The 17,081-nt window shown below is 37.3% G+C and overlaps 1 protein-coding gene across 1 annotated transcript in view; it reads left to right on the top strand.

Annotated features, from left to right (window-relative positions):
• Positions 1-17,081, top strand: part of LOC123243745 (solute carrier family 22 member 2-like) — a 45,824-nt gene that overhangs the window by 9,959 nt on the left and 18,784 nt on the right. The window contains exons 3-5 of the mRNA XM_044671817.1: positions 3,143-3,297; positions 7,869-8,037; positions 14,785-14,899. Coding sequence (XP_044527752.1) covers positions 3,143-3,297; positions 7,869-8,037; positions 14,785-14,899 — 439 coding nt within the window. The remainder of the gene's footprint in view (positions 1-3,142; positions 3,298-7,868; positions 8,038-14,784; positions 14,900-17,081) is intronic.

Raw genomic sequence — 17,081 nt, 5'->3', positions numbered from 1 at the left:
GAGCCAGACTGATTTTTTTCTTTGTATTCCTAATGCTTAACACAATGCCTAATACACAGTAGGAACTCAGTAAATGCTTATTTTTGCTTGACTCAACTGTCCCTTTCCAATGGTCTTTTTGTCTTCTGTTCATTTTTTAAAATGTTTTATTGGTGCATTTTTAGGGATCTCTATCACCACCTTTTAACTCATCATCTTCTGCTTACAATTAGGAGCCTTTCCTTGTAACAAAAAAGTATACTCTTTCAAAACAAAGCAATACATTGGTTATGTCTGAGAAGGCAATTTGGATTCAGAGAAACATTTAAAGACTTCTATGAATTGATACAAATTGGAAGGAATAGAATTAGGAGAACAATTGATACTAGATAGCTCAGTAAATAGAGTGCCAGGTCTGGATTTAGTAAGACCTGCATTGAAATCTGGCCTCAGGCACTTACTAGTTGTATGATCCCAGACAAGTCATTTAACTCTGTTTGCCTCAGTTTCCTCATCTGTAAAATGAGCTGTAGAAAGAAATAATAAACCACTCCAATATCTTTACCAAGAAAAAATGAGAAGTTGGACAAGAATGAACATTATTATTGAATAATGTAAAGAAAAATAGCTTAATAAATTGTTGTCTAAAAGTCACAGGAGGCATTAGGTTTAATTTATACAATAACCTGCTCTCTTAATTGTAAAGAGCTTCAGGGCTGTTCCAGGCATTGTGCTCAGTACTAATATAAATATAGATAACCCTGTGAACAATTCTGTCCATGAGATTTTCTTGGCAGAGATACTGGAATGGGTTGCCATTTCCTTCTTGAGTAGATTAAGGCAATACACACACACACACACACACACAAACACATACATATGTATATATATACATATATACACATACATATGTATGTACATATGTATGTGTATTGTGTGTAGACGTGTGGTTTTATATATGTATTATACACATACAAATATACACATTTTTATATACATGCCAAATACACAAAGATAATTAAGAGTAATCCTTGACCTTAAGTACCCTACCTATAAGCCAGTTAGAGAGAGAAGCAATAACTCTGAAAAGCAAAGTTCCCTGTCCAAGGTATACTACCACTACATTAAGAAATAGCTTTGGAAGAAGATCAAGGATCTGTAATGTTGTTCATTCTACATTTTTCCTGAATGCCGAAGGCAGCACAATGTAGTGGATGGAATTTTGTACTTACAGTCAGGAATACTGGGTTCAAATTCTCCCTCTGATATCACAAACAAATCACTTATTCTCTCTTTACCTCAATTTCTTTAACTGCAAAATGGACACATTAACATCTATAGTCTCCACCTCATAGAATAGTTCCAAGGTGCCAGTAAGATCATGAATGGACAGCTCTTTGCAAACCACAAGAGTGCTCAGTAAATATTGGCTGTTAGTCTTCTCTTTACTAGTGTGTTTAGAGAAGAAGGTCTCAGATAACCAGATATCATTTAGTTCATTCTTGAGATAATTCTCCTTGAGTGCGATCTCTGGCAGGTCAATCGAATGAACACACCACTAGAATAATTCACTTGATAATCTGAAAGAGTCAAGATCTACCCCAGTCCTAACTCCAGTTCTGAGAAGGTACAGAATCACAGAATCTGAGTTAGACAGGAACTCAGATTTCAACCAGTCATTCCCTTAACTTGAACAAGAATTTCCTCAGAAAAGTACATAATCATAAAATCTTTCTTTGAAGACTTCCAGGGATAAGGAATCACTAGCTCCCATGGGATAGCAATCTACTTTTGAATAATTTGAATTATTAGGAAGGTCTTTCTGTGTGGGACTCCTTCCTTTCTATTACATTCATTTCTTAAGGAAGGGAAAACATAACTTGAGAAAAGCAATACTAAATACATCACCAGGTTCTCCTACATTGATTTCCTTACTTCCAAAAAGATGAGATGCTTTTCTGCAGTTTGGCAGAAGCTATTTGGGTGAATTGGATTTTTGGAAACTTCATTTTATTTTCAAATACTCTTTGAAAAGAATAAAACAATCAAAACTGAATGTTGGGAAACTGTAATGGCCAAGCTTTGAGACTCAAAAGAAGAAATGTGAAATATAACTCCCGTCTACTTTTTTATAGACCCGGGGGACTGCTGATGTGAAATAATAATGACAGATATTTTTTATGTTCTTTAGTTTTGCTGAATTTTTGACTTTTTTTCATAAGCAGGGTATACTACGATGACAGTTCAAACTAGGGTGACAATTAACTTTTCAATTTACAGATTTACAGCTCAGAAATTGGCACAGCTACAATTCAGGGGATGGTTTATTGTTTTGTTGACTGTCTAGACCAGTGATTCCCAAAGTGGGCGCTACCGCCCCCTGGTGGGTGCTGCAGTGATCCAGGGAGGCGGTTTTGGCCACACTTTTTTTTTTGTATTACATTCTATTCTGAGTTCAATAAATAGTTTCATGATTTCCAGGGGGCACTAAGTAATATTTTTTCTGGAAAGGGGGAGGTAGGCCAAAAAAGTTTGGGAACCACTGGTAGACTTAAGAAAGTGATAGGTTACTGAAAAGAAAACCTTTTTAAATGTGGCCTACATATAATTTTTTTTTTTCCTGGAGAACCTGTTGTTAAATATTTACCAACATACCCCTATTGATGAAAAATGCTGGGGAGGAGTAATAAATGAAGGAGACTGAAAAAGAAAAGGGTGTAAAGAATTTATTTTAAAAGTAAGAATCACTTCTTAAAGAGAAAAAAAAAGATTTTATTTAACACTGTTCAATTTTGGGGAAGAATTTGCATCATTAGGTCAGTAATCTGAGTATTTATGAGAAAACTCCTGAATAGAGGATATTCATTCAGCAAGTCCCCTGCTTCATAAATTACTATTATTAGTTAATTATATGATATTTAATGTAACATGATATAATTTTATTTATTAATTTATTAATATACTTTATTTATATATAGCATATATTAATATATTATATATAAATATGCTGGTATTTAATTAATACTAATAATTTATTAATGTGCATTAAATTATATTTAATGTAACATGATATAATTCAAAATCATTATTAACCAATATCATTTATTTAGAGTCTTCAATAGTTTTCATGATGAGCCTTCTCGATGTGTCTGTTTCTTGCCAGGTTTGGTCGTAAGCTGAGCCTTTTGGCTACGATTTTCATTAATGCTGTGGCGGGAGTACTCATGGCCCTTTCTCCAAGCTACACCTGGTTGTTAATCTTCCGATTGATCCAGGGACTGGTCAGCAAGGCCGGGTGGTTAATAAGCTACATCCTAAGTAAGAATGCATGTGCTTACAGCTAGCTGTGGGAGCAGGAAAAACATTGTCTTTAAAACTTGAAGGGCAGAAGGGAGTGTTGGAAGAACCTGGAATGAAAAACGATTGTGACTTGACTGATCACAGGGAAAAAAAAACTCTCAAATATCAAAATATTGGAGATTTTTTTTCCTATTTGGAAGAAGAAAATGTATTTCTTCCAAATCCTCTCAACCAACTTCTGTATTCTTTTAACAAAGAAGAATTCCCAACATGTTGAGAAGGTAAATGAGGGTAAAGATCATTCCCCAAGCCTGCCTTGACAAACATCCATTTTATTATTAAAGCGTTTTGGAATTTTTGTATTTGGTTTCCCAGAGTGTTGCATTTATGAAGAATCTAGCCTACTGTGCCCACTCAAAGAGAAAATAATAGGAAAACAGGAACCTCTGACTGTTACTCAACACTATTTTTATAAATCTCTATATTTTTTTAACAGTTAGTGAAGCAGATAGAGTTTAACTTGGAGACAGAAAGGCAAATCCAGGTCTCACCTCAGAAATATTGACTTTGTGACCCTGAGCATGTCATTTAACCTCTGAAAGTCCCAGGCATTAAGACTATAAGTTTCAAAGAAGGTTCCTCCATACATGAGTAGAGGGAATTTCTCTCTGGGTGCTTTTTATATCACTGAAATCACAGATGCAGTCCCTATCCCTAAATGTATTTCTCCATACAAAATATTTTCTAATAATCTCAATTATCCCTCAAATTATAGCCTGGGAAACTGAGAAGAACAACAGAATCCAAGATTACATAAACAACCACTTGTAGTGCCAGGAATGCCTATGGTATAGCAGCCCTATATACATATTTACATGTATATACATCCCTGGATCATGTTTACTCTCTAGTCAGAAGAAAAGAAGCTTAAATATTTGAATCCCCATACCAGTGACATTTTGACTCTTCCAAGGAAATCAATAACAAAAAACACTGGCCCAACCTAAGGATGATCTATCCTCAAAGAGAAAGCCAGCCAGTTTGTAAGAATTTACTACCATAAGAAATTAGAAATTAAGTTTATCTTAACATTAATTCTTGTGAATTCCCCTCAGAATTACACCCCCCCCTTGCTATATTAAGATAGCTTCTGTATGGTATGAATTGAAGCTGTATTTTGGATATTAACTGGATAATGTATTACAGTCCAGAAGGATGAAGTTGGCCAATCCTCCCATAATGACAATGGAAGTTTCTAACCTATATGCATTCCTGGTCATACTAAAGATGATTATGTTAAAGACGTCTTGTAAGGAAAAGAGAAGGGAGTTTAGTTTGGTTTTGAATATCATCCTTCATATTGAGGAGTCAATGGTATAAGTTTAAATTTTAAGTTCCCCAATAAAGTTTCCAAAAGGCAAACCCTTTCTGACTTTGAGCCATCTCTTTTTGTAAATACACCTCACCATGAATGTTGGGATCTTGGGAGATAGAGAACTCTCTCTCAGAGGAGTTGCCCCTACCATCATCCTGGCTCTTTTACTTATTTTAAGTCTCTCCTTATCTAATGGCTCATCCTCTACTGTCTAGAAACAAGCCCACGTTTCACCTATACTGAAAAAAAAAAAAAAAACAACAAACAAGATTATCTGATCCTTCCATCCCAGCTATCATCCTTTATCTCTATTGCCTTTGTGGCTAAAGTCCTTGAAAAGTCTGTCTGCTTTCTCTCATTTGACTATCTTCTTAAATCATTGCAGTCTGACTTCAGACCTTATCATTCCACCAAAACTGCTTTCTCCAAAATAACCAATGATCTCTTAGTTGTCAAATCCATTTATCTCTTCCCAAGGCTCATTCTCCTCCACAGCTCCACAGCCATTGAAACTTAATGACTTCTTCTCCTTGATACTATCTTCTCTCTAGGTTTTACCAGGAACTCTCTCCTGGTTCTCTTCCTATCTATCTGGCTCTTCCTTCTTGCAGTAAGAAAATCTTGCAGGATTTTCATCCCGATCAGAGATTCTAACCATAGGTATTCCACAGGGTTGTGTCCTGGGTCCTCTTCTCTTGTACCTCTCTACAACTTCACTTGATGATCTCATCAGCTTCCATAGATTTAATTACCATCTCCATATTGATTATTCTTAGATCTTCCTGTTCTTCCCCAACCTCTTTGCTGCCTTTAAGTCTCATCTCCCCAAGTGACTTTCAGGAATCTCAAACTAAATATCCAGTAGACATCTTAAACTCAACATGTCCTAAACAGAACTCATTATCTTTCCCCCTAAACCCTCAACTCCACCCCTTTCCCTAATACAATTAAGGGCAATATCATCCTTCCAATACTTCAGGCTTACAACCTAGGTTTCATGCTGGCTCCTCACCATCTCCATCCCCTCCCACTCCCATATCCAACTGACCTGTCAGTTTTTTCTTTGAAACAATTTTCATCTATGCTTCCCTTTTCTCCTCTGACATTGTCATCAATCACTCTGGGGCAGGTCCTCCTCACTTCATTCCTGGATAATTGCAATGGTCTGTGGTAAGTCTGCCTTCTCAAGTCTGCTCCCACTTTAATCCATCCTCCATTCAGTGACCAACATGATTTTCCTAAAGTACATGCCCAACTATCACACACACACACACACACACACATACACACACACACACACACACACACACACACACACACACACACACACATCTCAAATGGCTCCTTATCACCTTGAGGATCAAAAAGAAATGTTCCATTTGGCATTAAAAATCCTTCATAATCTGACCCACTCCTACTTCTCAGGCTTCTTGCAACTTACTTCCACCTTATACTCTTCAACTTAATGATACTAGTTTCCTAGCTATTCCATAAAGGAGATGGTACCAAGAACATTCTCCCTCATCAACTCTGCCTACTGGTCTCCCTGACTTCTTTTCAGCGCCAACTAAAATTCTATCTTCTATAAGAAAACTTTCCTCACCCCTCTTAATTCTAGTGCCTTTTCTCTCTTAATTATTTCCTTCTTATCAGGTATATAATGGGTTTGTGCATATTTATTTATCTTCCCCATTAGATTGTGAGCAACTTGAGGGGAGGTACTGCTTTTGTCTCTTTTTGTATCCTCAGAGTTTAGCACAGTGCCTGGCACATAGTAAAGGCTTAATGGCTGACTAGATTCCCTACCACCACGGAGGCTTATGGAGATGGCATATTAGACAGTCACAGAAAATAAAAGCTTCATCTGAGAGATAACTAAAAGTAATTAAAAAAAAAAACACTAACAGTGGAATTTAATTTGGTTTGCAGATGGTTGTAACTGGAAACATGTGAGAGTGACAAATCTTCAAATTAAAATTAGATATTTTTAGAGTATCTGTGGCTTATTGAATATCTATCTGGAATATTAATTTCAGTTTGTTTTCATTTTAAAGCCACTATGCCTAATTCTGTGTGGATAGATAACCAGCCTCACAAGTCTCAGCCCTATCTCTATGGAAACATATAAATCTGAACTCCATGGATTTACATGGATTTACCTCTGTGATATTTTCAAAGGAAATAAAAGGTGAAAGTAGGGGAAAGTTTGTTAAGCATAATCATGGCAAAAGAAATGCTCTACCAATTTTTTAAAATGCTTTTAAATACTTAAACTATGTATACCCTAATTATGTTTTTTACCTTACTAATTATTTTAGTAGGTTTAATTAATTCCCAACTTCCTCTATCAAAGTAGAAGATCACTTGCTTTATAATTTATGGGCTCAGAGAATTGCCTTGAGAAAAGGTGTCAAATAGCCGGGCCAACCAATGTCCCATGATTATTTTGGGAATGCAATGTCTTTGGGAAATGTTTTACAAAATAAATAAAAATACAATAAATGGAACTCAGATAATAATAGTTATCTAAGTAAATATGTGGGAGTTGTGTGGCCTCTTATTTCTATTTGAATTTGACACCACTGGCCAAGAGCACTAAATGACTTGTCCAGGGTCACAAAGCCAGTTAAGTGTCAGGCAAAACAGAGAACCTAAATGTTCTGGACATTAAGGCCAGCTCTATCCAATAGACAAAGGTGTCTTTTATACTAATTTTAAATTTCTTGTGTATTTGGGTGTCACCTTTTTTAAAAGGCTATTTCAAGATATTGTTTTTATTTAAAAGTAAGAAAATCATACTTCTTTACAAAATTTATTTTATACATTTCAAAATTTTCACTAATTCTGACTAGTCTTCTTGGAACCAGTTAACAGGAATTAGTGAAATAGGTCAATATGTAGTGGAATAGGGGTGATGAAAATTGGCAGAAGTGCTCTGACTCTGTGGGGATAGGCAGGTACTGTAGTTGGACACCCAGCATATGTCCATTCCCATAGGCCAGAGGTCTAAAAGCCTACCTCCGTCACTTCTGTTTTACTAGGAAGAGCCTAAACTCTAAAGAACTCTAAAGAACTCTAAAGATTCAAGAGTCTCATGGGATCCCAAACAGCTCATAAAATGGTGTTTTGAGAGTTCTAGTTTTTATTTAAAGGCATCAATTGACCCTTTGTCTCAGGACCATCCTGGAAACTAGCCATTTGTTTTGTTTTCTAGTCACTGAATTTGTCGGCCTGAGGTACCGGAGGACTGTGGGAATTTGTTACCAAATGTGTTTCACGATTGGCCTCCTGGTGCTGGCAGGGGTTGCCTATGCTCTGCCTTCTTGGAGATGGCTACAGCTCGCAGTTTCCCTGCCCTACTTCGGCTTTTTGCTCTACTATTGGTAAGACCCTCTGAGAATGGAAAGGCGATCATTTTCACATTTTTCTCTTATTATCTCTGGTCTTGAGCTCTGTGCCAGGAATTATAAGACTGTATTCTAATTCTGAGTTGCAGGAAGCCCCATTCCATGCCAGAAGACAAAAAGCTGTTGGCCAGTCATTTCCCTTAGGACTAGATGCTGCTCTTTCACACAGTGATTAAAGAGTTAGATATCCCAAAGCCAGCATGGCCATCATAGCTTCTTTGGGGGGATGAAAATTGCTTCTAGAAGCCACAGTACAATCATGGCTATGAACACTCTAGAAAAACCATCCCTCTCCTCTGAACTTTCAACTGCCTCTAATATCTATGCTTTTCATAACCTCTGGCATCCAGATTAAGAATTCTTAACCTGAGACACACAGACTCATCCCCAGCGGGATCCATGGATAGATGTGAAGGTGTTTATGAACTTAAATGAGAAGAAAAATACATTTCCATTTTCTTTATTCATGGATTTTAAAGAAATTATTCTGAGCAGAGACCCATAGGCATCACCAGATTGCCAAAAATGTATAAAAAGGTTAAGAACCTGTGCTCAAGATTATCTCTTGAAAATTTCTTAGAAGAACTACAGAAGTATCAGAAACTACCAATAAGGTAAGGAAAGGAGATGGTAAGATGTATAAAATGTATAAAAAGGTTAAGAATCTGTGCTCAAGATTGTCTCTTGAAAATTTCTTAGAACTACAGAAGTATCAGAAACTACCAATAAGGTAAGGAAAGGAGATGGTAAGATCATTAGCATTAGGTTAGGTTAAAAGCATTAGCATTAGGTTTAAAAAAAAGTGTCTTAATTCCTTGCTCACTACTTGGGTCTTGATTTTCATATCAGCTTCCTTGAAATACTGTGGATGTCTAACCAAATCATGATCTCTTCCACAACCATGAGTTCCCAACTGTGTATAAAGGAGGGATCTCGATCACAAAAAAAGTGGGAAAATCCAAGTATTCTTCTTGAGTAAAGAAAAATTGAACTGATCTTAGGAATCATGAAGACATAATTTGAATCTCACCACTGACACTTACTTGACTGTGTGGCTCTAAACAAGTCATTTAACCTCCCATTACCCTCAGGCAAATGTCTAAGGCCAAAAATTGCAGAATAATTATGAATCTGCACTGGTTAGAGGGAATCTCTGTGGTCACGAGAAAGCTTCTGGAACAAATCACAAGACCAGGGAGTAACAACCTCAAATAATAGTGAAATGAGGACATTTCCCTAAATTTTCTCCACCCGCAATTCACAGAAGGCACCAAATATCTGGCTGGAATTTTAGTGTTACTATTAGAACTTGTTCCACACTCTGCCACCTCAGCAATTTTCCTTTTGGCTTTGCTGGACCATAATTCAGTATTGTTTCTACTATAGCATGTTCCTACTACAAGTAAATAGCCTCATTCTTCTTGCTTCAACATCTCCCCCAATACCTACCTTCCTTCAATCCTGCCATATATATCCCATCACTGCCACACCAACACACATACTTAACCTTTGGGTATCTCTCCCTTTCATTGACTTTGAATAGTTAGTTAATTTACCCCCCAACCCTACCTTAAATGCTACCTCGTTTACCCCAAATACACCCAGTAAGACAAGATTAGAAACCTTGAGCTGAAAGGGCCTTCTGTGGCCATCTACTCCAGCCCTCTCATTTTGCTTTTAGAGAAGAAAGCCAAGACTCAGAAACTTTAATAAATTGATCAAGATCATATAGTAGTAAGCATCAGAGATACCGTCACTCCAGTTTTGCCCTCCATTTTCATATTGACATACAGTTGATGAAAATTGCTTCACAAGCTATGCAGACCAAATTATTCCAATGAATCAAGTGCTAGTTTTAAGATGGGCACTCAAGTGCGTGCCCTTTTGATGGTGATCCAGTAACTTCATCTTCCCGTATTCCAAGGACAATATACCCTCCAAGAACGTGATGTGCTTCTGGATCCTACAGAACATTATAATGTGGGGTTAGAAGTTGTGTTGCTTCCATGGAAAGTGTTCACACTCCAGGATTAAAAGACTGTGAGAATCCATAGACTTACTAGGTTTTTTTTTCCTTTTGTTAGCATCTCTTCACATAGCCCTCTTTCCTACTTCTAACTTCTCCCAACAAAATTGCGTTGGGTTTTCCTCTTGAAAAATTAAAACAAAACTTCAAATATGTATTTAGAGCGCAGTTTCACTGAGCCCCACAGTAAAAAGAACACAAGATTTTGAGTCAGCGGTCATGGTGATATGGTCTTTCGTTTCCTCAATTATAAAAATAAAGCAGTTAGACTAGAATCCTTCAAAGGTCCCTCATGGCTCTAAATCTGGATTTTCCTTGGAATTTCAGATGTTTAGAGAATATTCAATTTGAAATGTCTGATAGATTGGTCAAGATGTGAACATGGCATTTATGGGACTGACTAAAACTGGACATAGAGATTTTGAAGTCATCTTCATAAAGATGATAATTAAACCAATAAAAACTGATGATGATGATGATGATGATGATGATGTAGAGTGGGAGGAAAGAGAAAAAAGAAAGAAAAAAAGATGAGAAAGAAGAGAGAGGAGGGAGCACATAATCTTATTATAAAGAAGGAAAAAAGAAAGAAGAGTGGAGGGAGAAAAAGAAGATGGATAAAGGAGAAAGAAGAGAGAGAAATGAGAAAAAGAAAGAAGGGAGAGAAAAGAGAAGGAAAGAAGAGAGAAGCAAGAAAGAGAAAAAGCAGAACCTTGAGATACACCCACAGTTAGTAATTATAACATGGATGTAAATCTAACATCAGAGACTAAGAAGGAGTTATCAGACAGGTGGTAGGAGAATTAAGATAGAGAACAATATGATAAAAGCCCAAAGAGAAGAGAGTATTGAAGATGAGAGGATCAGGGCTTTCAGGTGCTGCCAAGAAGTCAAGAAGGATGAAAACTGTGAGGAAAAAAAAGACTTATATTTGGGAATTAGGTCATTGATACCTGGAGAAACATGTTTTAATTGAGCGGCAGTGAGAAACCAGATGGCACTAGACTTAGAAGAAAATTGAAGAAGAGTGGAAGCATTGAGTATACACAACTTTTTAAAGGAATTTAGCTTAGAAGGGAAAGAGATAAATAGATTTTCAGCTAGCAGGGATGGTAAGATATGGTAAGAGTTTATTTTTAAGGGTGGAGGGAAATTGGGTTTCTAAACGTTGAAAGGAACTGAAAGCCAATGTGAAATTAAGAACTTCTTATTAAGATGGCAATGTGAGAGGCCAAAGAAGAGCTCAGTTCTTCCAAATTTACTCTAGTAGAGTAAGGGTGAAGACCTGGCAGGGAGATTATGGTAAGGATAAGGAAGAAGTTTAGAGGTGGCAGAGCATAAGGAGATATAGAACGATAGAAGATTATCATCAATTCCCATATGACATGGACTCAACACTCTTGACCATCCTGGTTGCCTTCTCTGTTTATCAATATCCTTCTTAAACCAGGCTGTACAGAACTGAATACAAAGTTATAGCTTGGCAAGGTCAAAGTACAGGAAAATTATCACCTCCCTATTCCTGGAAGCCAAGCTCCTCCTAGTACAGCTCAATATCCCATTAGTTTTTCTGGCTGCCACATCACATTACTCATTCATATTGAGTTTTTAGCCCACTAAAATCCCCAGATCCTTTGCAAAAAACAACTTCCATATGACCTTTGCCTCCTCTGGCTCATATTTATGGAGTGGATTTTTTTTGTACCCAAGTACAAGACTTAAAATCTATCCCTGTGGAATTTCTTATTAGAGTCAACATGATGCTTATCAAGATCCTTTTGGATTCTGTCTCTGTCATCTGGTATGTTAGCTATCTCTCCCAGCCTGTGTCATCAGCAAATTTGGTGAGCATGCCATCTGTGCCTTTTCAAAGTCATTGATAGAAAGCTAAATCACACAGGGACAAGTACAGATCCCTGGGGAACTCTATGGAAAAACTCTTGCCACTGAACCATTAACAGCCAGTCTTTAAGTCCAATCATCCAACCAGTTCTGAAACCACCTTCAAAACTTTAAAATTTGATAAAACATTTATTAAGTACCTACAATTTGTATACTAGTCACTACGCAACATGCTAAGGGTGCAAATTTTTTAAAAGGATAGTCTCTGTCTTTGAGTGATAGAGAAAAAAGCAGGGCCATATTCCCAAGTCAAAATCTAACTTTAATTTCTTGGTATGAAATATAAAAGTCAGAAGTCTGCCACCACGCCCAGACTATGACAGAGATATTCAATGTCTAGAAAAGAAGGTTTCTCTAGGCTTTGGAAAATTGCTTAATAGAGCTAATGGTCAAGGAAAATATGTAGACTCTGTTCCTAAGTAAGTTGGGGGAAATTTGCTGAAATAGTTGATAAATTCCAGTAAAGAGAGTCAAGACTGGGTCATCCCTTTCTCCTTTCCCTTCTTGGGTCACTTGGTTATGACACTGCTGAACTAGGGGCCCTGTTTCCTCTGGTCACATCCTCTAGAGTGTATGGGGGAAAAAAAAGGGAAATGTACAAGCACTTTCGTCCCTGCAAAGGTTTTTAATATTATTCCTATCACTATTATCTCTTATTTAAATCACAAAGTTACAGCTTGTTGAACTGTTACAGAGGAATCCTTATAAATGATTAAACATTACTTAAATTTCTTCTCATATAGTAGATTTTAATCTAATGAGGGAAGACTATGCAAGAGGAATTTGAGGGCAGATAGCTCAGTGGATGGAGAGCCAGACCTGGAGATAGAAGGTTCTGGGTTCAAATCAGCCCCCCAGTCAAGGAGAGAGATGACTAAAAAGGTGCTGAGTATCAGAAATGGAGCCAATCTTCATGGTGGTGAGATTTCAGGTGAGCAGCTTAGCCTAGGAGAGGCATGATGTTCCTGGCGTCCATCCCAAGCAGAGCTGCCTGTCAAAGTCTGTGTTTGCCTGACTGTGTAATCTCTGTATCTTCACAAGAAGAGCATATCAAAAGCATTCCAAATCTGAGTAAATAAGCCACAGAATTACCCACGATCTGCTACTTTAGTAATTGTATTTTTTTAATGCAATTAAACCTATCCTAGACAGAGGCATGCCTGGTCTTGGTAACTGCCGCTTCCCTTTCTAGAGAATTCACCAACTATGTCTTTTACAAGAATTTTCATAGGAACTGAAGTTAAATTCAAAGTTTATAGTTTGTAAATCTAATCTCTTCACATTTTTTTTAAAAAATACAGATAACATTTGCCCTTTCCCAATCCTGTGGCACTTGTCCCATTTTCCGTGAAACCCTGAATTTGCTAAGAAAGGAGGGAGAATATCTTGACAGACAGCCACCAGGATTTGGATTCAGTGACAAATTTGCATAGTGAGAGTCTCTATGGAAGAGAGATAGAAGAAGAGACTGGAAATGGCAATGAAAAAAAGGGTGTTTCTCCTTTAAAGTTGAAGAAACAGAGGCCCAAGGAGTTTAAATAATCTGTCCAAGGGCACACAGGCTATTAGAGTCAAAAACTGGGATTTGAATTCAAATCTTCTGGTTCTGAAGCCAAAGTCAACTATATTCTGACTCCTCTTCTACGATCAATGAAACAATGGGGAATTAGAGCAAGTACGCTGGTACTAGAAAGGCTATTCAGGGATGCAATGTCATTCTAAGGGCGCCAAGTTTAAGTGAGTGCCAGAAGTTGGAATGGCCATGATGGGAAGAGGTCTAAATGAAAGGAGATTTTGTTAATTAGTTCTCTACTTTTTGAAGAGGCAGTGTCAAAATCTACTGTTGTTCAGTCTCATCAGACTCTTCATGACTCCATTGGGGGGTAGGGGGATTTCTTGGCAAAAGTACAGAAGTGGTTTGCCATTTCCTTCTTGAATCATTGGCAAATAAGGAAACTGAGGCAAACAGGGTTAAGTGACTTGCCCGGGGCCTCAGAGCAAATAAGTATCTGAGGTCACATTTAAACTCATCTTCCTGACTCTTGGCAAACACTCTATCCATTGCACCATCTCTTTTCCCTCCTTTCCACTTACATGTCCAGGATCCTAATTTAGGACTTCATCAATTTTCCCTCAGACTATTATAATATTCTCCTTATTTATCTCCCTGCTTTCAGTTTCTCCTTTCTGTAACACATTCTCCATCACCTAACCAGAAAAAAAAAGAAAAGAAATTCTTCTTTAGGACAATAGATTCAACAAAGCTGTCTAACTATGTTACTCCTTGCCTCAAAAACATTCAGTGGCTCTCTATTGCCCTCTAGGTTAACATAAATCCCTCAGACTCTCAGTTAAGACCATCTACAAGTACCTTCAAACTACCTTTCCATATGATTCTTGAATCATTTCTACCCTCTACCACAATCACAGACACAGATACACACATGTACACACACACATGCACACGCACACTCACAATTCTTAAATTCCACATTTTAGCCAATACAAAAACCTACTGATAAACAGTTTGACATCCCATCCTTTGCTTTAATGCATTTTCTTAGTCCATCCTCTAGGCTTAGAATACACTCCCTCTTCATGTCTCCTTTTCCCAAAATTCTCATCCCCCTTCAAAGTTCAGTTCAAGTGTCACTTCCTCTGTCAGGAGGAATAATGGTTAACAATGGAATAATAGTACCTTATATTAATTGTTTAATTAACTAAGTAATGATTCAGGTTACATTAATTATATTGGTTTCTACCTAACAGTTCTTTTCTCTTATACTTTATTGTAGGTGCCTTCCAGAATCTCCCAGATGGCTGATCTCTCAAAATGAAAATGAAAAAGCTATGGAAATTATTAAGCACATTGCAAGGAAAAATCAGAAATCTCTACCAACCTTTCTTCAGGTAGTTTACATATCTTACCTAGAGTAAGGCTCAGAGATGGGAGGGAGTTACAACTTGTGGTCTCAGTAGGAATAAGTTCGGAGGCATAGAATCATAAAAAATCTTGTTATCCAATCCTCTCATTTTATAGAAAGGGCAACTGAGGTGTAAGGGATTTACAGTATACACGGAAAGTAATTTTAGAAGGAAGACACTAGAGACAGAAGGAGCCAGAAAAGGCCCTCTGAAGAAAAGAGAATTTGAGTGGAGCATTGAAAAGAAGCTCGGGAAGTTGGAACAGCTAGTCAAGTAGTGTAGTTATTTCAAAGAGATCCTGGAGGGGAGAAAGATATATAAAGAGAGGAGGAGTTCTGAATCATTATTACTGCCAAACACAGGATTTTATATAAGATTGTGAAGGTGATAAAGAACTAATGGAGTTTATTGATAAAGAGCAGCTAGGGAGTGCAGTGCATAGAGTGCCAGCCCTGGAATTAGAAGGACCTGAGTTCAAATGCAGCCTCAGACACTAGCTGTATGATCCTGAGCAAGTCACTTTTATCCTGTTTGCTTTAGTTCCTTATTCATAAAATAAATTGGGTGAGAAAATGGCAAACCACTCTAGTACCTTTGCAAAAAACAAACTCTAGTATCTTTGCAAAAAAACAAAAACAAAACTCAAATGGGGACACAAAGTTGAACATGGCTGAAACGACTGAACGACAAATCTGCCCACTCACTATTCAAAATCACAGAATGGCCAAACTGGTAAGAAACCTCGAGTTAATCTAGTCCACCCCCCTTCAGTGTACAAATGATGATACTGATGATGCTTAGAGGACAGAAGTGACTTACTCAAAGTCATGTGAAGCTCCATAGTGGCAGGTTTCAAACCCAGAGCTCCTGACTCCATCTCTGTCCCTCTACTCTACTATGTGGAGCGAAACCTCATTTAGTCAGTATCATCTGAGAAGGAAATGTTCCACATGGGTGAATTTTCTAGCAAATTGAAGCTTTCCCTTTTAAACACACTTTTAAAATTTTAACAGATTTAATGAAAATATTTTAAGAATATATTTTGGGTTCAAATGTGGCTTCAGACACTTCCTATCTGTGTGGCCCTAGGCAAGTCACTTAGGCTGCAGTGCCCAGCCCTTACCACTCTTTTGCCCTGGTGCCAATATGCAGTATTGATTTTAATTCAGGCGATAAGAATATATTATGGTCTTGATAGGTATAAGCCAAGAGTCATAGAATCATAAAAAAATTCTATTATCTAATTCTCTCATTTTATAAATGGGGCAACAGAAGTATAAATACTTTACAGTATAAATGGAAAGTAATGCTAAAAAAAAGAATATGTTTTGTATTTTTTAGTTCACTTAAACAGAATTGCACGCAGGTTCTATGATTCCTCCAGTATGGGGAACTCCCCTCATCACAACCTATCTGTGACTTAGTAAATAAGTCCTAAGGAATTACTGAGGTCCATAGGGGCTGATTTTAATGACTTGCCTGGGGTGACATAACCAGTATATGCCAGAGGCAGGATTTGATCTCAGGTCTTTCCAAATTGAAACCCAATTCTCTATCCACACTGCATCTTTTAAACAGAATATGCAGAAGAAATTATCATTATGATGATTAATGATTATTCATAATAACACTTTATGGTGTCTTATAAAGTTTATAAAATACTTAACAAACCTTATTTCATTTTATTTTCACAGCAACACAGGGTAAGGGGATAGGTGATATTTATTTTATAGATGAGGAAACTGAGTCAGGCAGAAGTTGTTCTACACACAGACCACATAATTATTAAGGGTCTGAGGCTAGATTTCAACTCATGCCCATCACTCTATCCTCTGAGCCATCTATCTGCCATATAACCTCTCTTGATACTTTAGGAGATTCATTATGAATATCAATCATTATTTTGTGTAACAGTACAGGGGTAGCGTCATAACCAATTGAGGTAGAGAGGTCATTGTTGCCCCTAAACCCAAATGGTCTGTATCTGCCTCCTAATGTTTTACTGCTTCCTCACCAGATATAGATAGAGAATGGTTGGAGAGAGAGAAATAGAGAGAGAGAGAGAGAGACAGAGAGAGAGAGACAGAGAGAGAGAGAGAGAGAGAGAGAGAGAGAGAGAGAGAGAGAGAGAGAGAGAGAGACAGAGAGAGAGAGAGACAGAGAGAGA

This window comes from Gracilinanus agilis, chromosome 4, assembly GCF_016433145.1.
Source record: "Gracilinanus agilis isolate LMUSP501 chromosome 4, AgileGrace, whole genome shotgun sequence".
NCBI lineage: Eukaryota > Metazoa > Chordata > Mammalia > Didelphimorphia > Didelphidae > Gracilinanus > Gracilinanus agilis.
This window is presented reverse-complemented; position numbering and strand designations above follow the sequence as displayed.